The sequence below is a fragment of the Mus musculus genome, chromosome 7 (assembly GCF_000001635.26).
Source record: "Mus musculus strain C57BL/6J chromosome 7, GRCm38.p6 C57BL/6J".
In the NCBI taxonomy this organism is placed as follows: domain Eukaryota; kingdom Metazoa; phylum Chordata; class Mammalia; order Rodentia; family Muridae; genus Mus; species Mus musculus.
In genome coordinates, this window is record NC_000073.6 from 4,792,032 (window position 1) to 4,798,584 (window position 6,553).

A 6,553-nucleotide genomic window follows, 5' to 3' on the forward strand; every position below is an offset into this window, starting at 1 on the left:
ATGAGTTCAGGGAGAGCCAGGGCTACACAGAGAAACCCTGTCTCAAAAAAACAAAAACAAAACAAAACAAAACAAAACAAAAAAACAAAACAAAAAGGAGTTGCAGAGATGACTTAGTGGTTAAGAGTTTTGGCTGCTCTTCCAGAGGACCCAGGTTCTATTCCCAGCACCCACATGGTGGCTCAAAAACTGTCTAATTGAATCCAGGCACCAGGCAGGCACATAGCATTCATATATATATCCAGGCTTAAAAAGAAAGGAAATTAAGAAATTAAGAAAGCCCTCATACATATTACAAAAAAAAAAAAAAAAATAAGTTGGGACTGGAGAGAGAGACGGCTCAGAGCACTGGCTGCTCTTCCAGACAACAGTGGTTCAATTCTCAGTAGGCACTATCTGTAACTTTAGTTTCAGAGTATCCAACAAAGGCGTGCGCCACCACGCCCGGGAAAAATAAATAAATCTTAAAATCAATTAAGCTCCACTTAATGTGAGATCTGGAATCCTCAATATTTGCATCCACAGGCTGAGGCTGGAGGATCCCACCTCGAAATCTACTAGACAAGGGCGCAAAACCGTTTTTTTTTTTCAAAATATGTATTAGTGCCCACCATGCGCTAAGTGCAGACTGAACAGATCAGGGTGATGCGATGGGAACATAGCTCTAGGAACTCTCTCTGCTTTTGGATCCTCACGAAAACCGAGTCACCGAGTTCCGAAAACTTCCTACCCCACCCCGGCGCCTCATCACGGTACGCACCGCGAGAACTCGCCGGGACCTTCAGACGAAGAGCTCCGAAGGTTCCCGAGTCAAAAAGACTCGGAGGCGGAACCCAAGGCCCAGAGGAAGCTGGGTAGCCGAGTTCAGGCGCGCCACGGGAGGAAGCGGAAATGCGTTGCCATTTTAAAGGTGTCGTCCCGCCTCTCGTGTCTCTCTTTCCGTCTCCGGCCGCCATAGGGAGAGGAGGTGAGTGTGAGGCCTCTGTCCGTCCCGCGTGGCCGCCATCTCGCTCCCACGGCCTCGGTCTCCTGCCTGGGCTTTCTCTCCTTGTACCCAAGCACCATTCGCTGCCCTCATTCCCCACCGGAAGTGGGGCCTCAGCGTCCCTTCCCCCTTCTAAGTCTCCGCGGTGTTAGCTCGGCCTGCCTCCTTTGCTCACCCTTTCCTCGGCCGTGTAAAGCTCTTGCTCGCTTTTTCCCAACGGTGCTGCCGCTTACCCAGCCGCCTGTCCACGGCCTGCTTCTTTCTGACATCTTTCACACCCCCCCCCCCCCCGGCTTCTCCCCAGCCGCCGCCATGTCCGCGCATCTGCAGTGGATGGTCGTCCGGAACTGCTCCAGTTTCTTGATCAAGAGGAATAAGCAGACGTACAGCACGGTGAGTCGGGCCCGCGTGTGAGGGGCACTGTGGCTCTTTTGCGTATCGGAGCCTCCGGGCCTTAACTTAACATCGTGTACACCTATTCCCCAGGAGCCAAATAATCTGAAAGCCCGAAACTCCTTCCGCTACAACGGGCTAATTCACCGCAAGACCGTCGGAGTGGAGCCGGCCGCCGATGGCAAAGGGGTCGTGGTAGTTATGAAACGCAGATCCGGTGAGCCTTTGCACACGATAGCGCTCCCTTTTTCCAGGGTCCAGAACTGCCCTTCCTCTGACTTCCCGGCTGTGTAAGGTGATCTTTAAATTAAGAAGTGTAGAGAGAAACTTAAGTACAGTTTCTCTATGTAGACCTCAATGTCCTGGAACTCTACATCAGGTTGGTCTAGAACTCAGAGATCCACCTGCCTCTGCTTCCTGAGTGCTTGGATTAAGTGCATGCGCTATGTCCCTCCTGTATCTGGGAGGTTCCTAAAGAGGGATGGGATTTTCCCGGGCTTTAAGACTTACCTGTGACAGTCACCTAAGGGATGTACTGAATGGGCTGGAGGGAAGATGGGGTGAGCATGGTCTTCAGAGAGGCTCTGTGTTCCATCAGGCAGATGCTCTGAAGGGCTCATGCAGATGGACTGATTCCTAGGCTTTCCTTACCAGGTCAGCGAAAACCTGCCACTTCTTATGTGAGGACCACCATCAACAAGAATGCTCGGGCTACCCTCAGCAGCATCAGACACATGATCCGAAAGAACAAGTACCGCCCTGATCTGCGTATGGTGAGTAATGGATGGGTACTTAAGGCAGGGGGGCAGCTGGTACTAAACCTGAGGGGCTGCATGCAGGCCTGGGTGCTTGGCTCTGCCTAGCTGGAGCTAGACTCGGGACTTTTGATCACTCACACACACACACACACACACACACACCCTGCCTCCCCGGAGTCCTAGGAAACAAGCAGCAGTAAATGGGAGTGTCTTTTGAGTTTGTGAGCTAAGTTCCTTGTCCTGTCCTCAGGCGGCCATCCGCAGGGCCAGTGCCATCCTTCGAAGCCAGAAGCCTGTGGTGGTGAAGAGGAAACGGACCCGCCCCACCAAGAGCTCCTGAGCCCCACACGCCCGAAGCAATAAAGAGTCCACTGACTTCCATTAGGCCTCCAAAATGTTTTGTGCTCATTGAGCTGTGGCTCTGCGCTGTCTTTAGTTGTGCTATCAAAGCTATTAGAACTTGTTCATCTGGAGTGAGGGTTGTTGGGGATAGAAGCTGTTCAGGGCCATCTGGGTACCAACAGGAGTGAGAGCGGCTTGTGCAGGACATTCAGTTGATTCCTGTGGAAACAGGAGTGAGGGTAAATGACTTCAGGGTTCTTAGCTGCTGACACTGTCAGATATCCTGAGCTTGAGGCTGTCTCACCAGGTCTTAGTCCACTGACCCAGATAAGGCCCCCACCCTTCAGTTGACAAGCCTCCTTATAAGAAGGAAATGGGAGGTTCAATACCCGGTTTCAGAGTGAAGTCTTCAGTTATCAGATGCTCTGATGTGTGAAACAGTGATACTCCTGAAGGAAACATTCTGGTGGGTGTCAGCTGGGACTTTGTGCTGCTGCAGTAGAATTTCAGTGTGAATTGCTGACCTTAGAAAATGTCAACAAAGTCTAGTGTTTACCAAATGCATGTCCTTTATATTTGTAATCTCAGCATTCTGGTAGGCTGAAGCAGGTGACTAAGGCCAGCCTTGTTTATAAAGCAACTCCGAGAATACCCAGGGCTATAGAGACGACCACATCTCAGAAATCAGCCATTGTAAGTCTATCTGGGTGGGTGGGTAAGTAAAGTGAGTATACAGGTGTACTGAGGGACTCAGTGGCCATTTCTTGCCCCTTCCAGCCAGTACTAGCATTTCCTGGAAAACTTGAGGCTCACATGCAAAATAGTACCCATACCATTTTTGCTGGATTTTTGTCGCTGCTACACAACTCAGGCCAAAGTGCTGCCTGGGCTTTGGTCCCAACTGGATCATTGTCCATTCCAGTCCGACTTGAACTATTTTCTTTTCTTTTTTTTTTTTTTTTTTAAGATTTTATTATATGTAAGTACTCTGTACCTGTCTTCAGACACACCAAAGGAGGGCATCAGATCTCATTATGGATGGCTATGAGCCATCATGTGGTTGCTGGGATTTGAACTCAGGACCTTCGAAAGAGCAGTCATTGCTCTTAACTGTTGCCATTTCCAGCCCCTTGAACTATTTTTTTTTTTAAAGATTTATTTATTATATGTAAGTACACTGTAGCTGTCCTCAGATACTCCAGAAGAGGGGATCAGATTTCGTTATGGATGGTTATGAGCCACCATGTGGTTGCTGGGATTTGAACTCACAACCTTCGGAAGAGCAGTCGACGCTCTTAACCACTGAGCCATCTTGCCAGCCCCCCCTTGAACTATTTTTAACCCAAGTTTAACTCATGGCACCTCTCTCCCCACTGATAGACCCTGGCTCAGCTCACTGAAGTGAACTGAGACCCTTATGTTTTGAGATGCTGGTGAGCATAGCGTTCTTGGCAGCAGTCCACCCTGTTGACCTATCGACGGGAAAATATTTTTTTTAACTTATACTCATTTTTATTGGGGTGTAAATAAGGTGAATTCACCCTCTTTGAAAAAGCATGTGTAGGGGCTAGAGGGAAGGCTCAGCAGTTAAGCACTGGCTGCTCTTCCAGAGAGTTCTGACCTCATTTCTCAGTATTCAGCTTTGGATCACACCATCTATAATGGGATCTGATGCCCTCTTCTGGCACACAGGTGTACATGCAGACTTAGGACTCAAATGAATGTAAAAAAGCCAATGTGGTACATGCAGGAGGTCAGAGGAGGATGGTGTCCTGATTGTTCCTTTTAAGACAGTCCCATTGAATTGGATTTAGGCTCGGAAGTCAGCAACCCCCAGCTTGTCTCTGCCCACCTTTGTGCTGGGAGTACAGTACAGCTGTGTGGCAGCATCTGGCTCTGTTGTCCATGAATCAGTTTGCACATGGGGAGGTCAGAGGACAATACATGGTTTTATTCCTATACTTTTAGGTGGATTCTGGAGGTCAAACTCAGGTTGCCAGCCTTGAGGGCAAGCTCCTTTTACTAAGCTTTTTTTTGTTTTTCGAGACAGGGTTTCTCTGTGTAGCCCTGACTGTCCTGGAACTCACTTTGTGGACCAGGCTGGCCTCCAACTCAGAAATCCACCTGCCTCTACCTCCCAAGTGCTGGGATTAAAGGTGTGTGCCACCACGCCCTGCTTTCACTAAACTATCTTGTTAGTCCATGACTAGCTTTGTAAACAATTTTTTGTTTTCTCAGTGTAACTCTGCCTGTCCTGGAACTGGCTCTTGTGCTGGGATTTAAGGCATATGCTGCCACTATTGAGCTTAATTTTTATCGATTTTAATGAGACAGGTTCAGTGTCTGTTGCCCTGGCTGTCCTGAAACTCACTATGCAGACCAGGCTGGCCTGGAACTCGGATCCTCCTGTCTCCTGGGATTAAAGGCGTATGCTGATCCCGATCTCCGCTATGACTGGCTTTCTCCTGTGGGTGCTGAGGATTTGAACCCTGCTGTCCCTTCCCTCACTGGCCTGCATAGCAGTGTAGTATAACAGGCTGCCTCTGTTGGGAATACAGTTTGCACCATCACATAAAAATCAGTCTTTTTCCAGGACAGCCAGGGCTATACAGAGAAACCCTGTCTCGAAAAACCGGAAAGAAAAAATGAGTCTTTTCCACCAGGTTTAATGTCCTGTAGGTTACTTGGCGTGCCTCCCTGTGTTTCCTTGCATGGCTGAGCAGGCTCAGCTGTAAGTCTTTGGGAATGGAGGTAGGTTTTTGTGCAACTAGAATTGGTCAGGAGGCCCACTTGCATTTCCTTGTTGATCTGTTTACTAATTAGTTCAACCACAGCCTGCACACTTAGAATGCTCATGAGCACTTGGAGGGATGGCTTAGTAAAGACCACTTGCTCCTGCAAAGGACCCAGTTTCTTTCCCAAGAACCCATGTCAGGCTTCTGTAACTCCAGAGAATCATTGCCATTGGGCTCCACAGGCACTTCTGTTCACATGCACATTCTCACAGATACACAAATATGTATGTACGTTTGTGTGTGTTTCATATATATGAAACATGAGGGAACCAACCTTGTAACTTCTGCACTGCATCCAAAGAGGTGCTCGGTAAATGCTTGTCACGGAACGAGCAAGAGACAGATCCTCTTCAATAGCGTTTCTTCCAGTTTCTATTAACTTCACCACTGACCCCGATGGAATCCCATAGGAAATAGTTCCCAGCATCTGTGTATAATACATCAAAATACCAGAGTTGCTTAGGGTTGGGAGCCGGTTGGTAGGCAGAGAGCACACACACAAAGGAGTTTCCCTCCCCAGAAGTCAAATTGATAGTGATAATCATTAATCAGGCAGATGGATAACATTTACCAGCAGGACAATCCAAGGCCTCAGATCTCTCCAGGACAAGTCTTTTTGGCATGAGCAGTGTTTGAGCCAGCTCAGCTGAGTTAATCTGTACTGTACAGCCTATCCCCAGTCCTTGCCTTACCTATACTGAGCATATACAGAGATCCAACTGTAGGAATGCAATCTATAAACAAAATTGTTTTTAAATTGTGTCTCAGACTAGTATGGGCTGAGTGTACCTAGCAACTTTCACAATTTTTCTGTACATGCAAAACTGTCCTAAAGCCGGGCGTGGTGCTGCACGCCTTTAATCCCAGCACTTTGGAGGCAGAGGCAGGCAGATTTCTGAGTTGGAGGCCAGCCTGGTCTACAGAGTGAGTTCCAGGACAGCCAGGGCTACACAAAGAAACCCTGTCTCGAAAAACCAAGAAAAAACCAAACAACCCAAGTCATCCTGTTCTTGAGCCATCTCCTCAACCCGCATGTTTAAACGTTGTGCATTCATACAGACTTTCCTCCCAAAATAAGATTAAGGAACTGGGTGCCCAAGAGATAGGATGAGAATGAATTATTCCAATGCAGAACTACAGCAATTTGTTTGTTTTTAAGATAGGATTTCTCTGTGTAGTCTCAGGTGACCCAGGACTTATAACAGCAATCTTTCAAACTTAAAATATTTGGGCTGGCAAGATGGCTCAGGAAATAAGTAAGGGAGCTTGGCTCCAAGCCT

General features: G+C 48.1%; 1 protein-coding gene across 1 annotated transcript; it reads left to right on the forward strand.

Annotated features, from left to right (window-relative positions):
- Nucleotides 1-933: 933 nt before the first annotated feature.
- On the forward strand, nt 934-2,516 carry Rpl28 (ribosomal protein L28). The gene is made up of 5 exons (NM_009081.2): nt 934-967; nt 1,290-1,378; nt 1,472-1,595; nt 2,033-2,151; nt 2,387-2,516. Exons 2-5 carry the CDS (start codon nt 1,298-1,300, stop codon nt 2,474-2,476), a joined length of 414 nt encoding a protein of 137 aa, NP_033107.1. The 5' UTR covers nt 934-967; nt 1,290-1,297; the 3' UTR covers nt 2,477-2,516.
- Nucleotides 2,517-6,553: the final 4,037 nt, after the last annotated feature.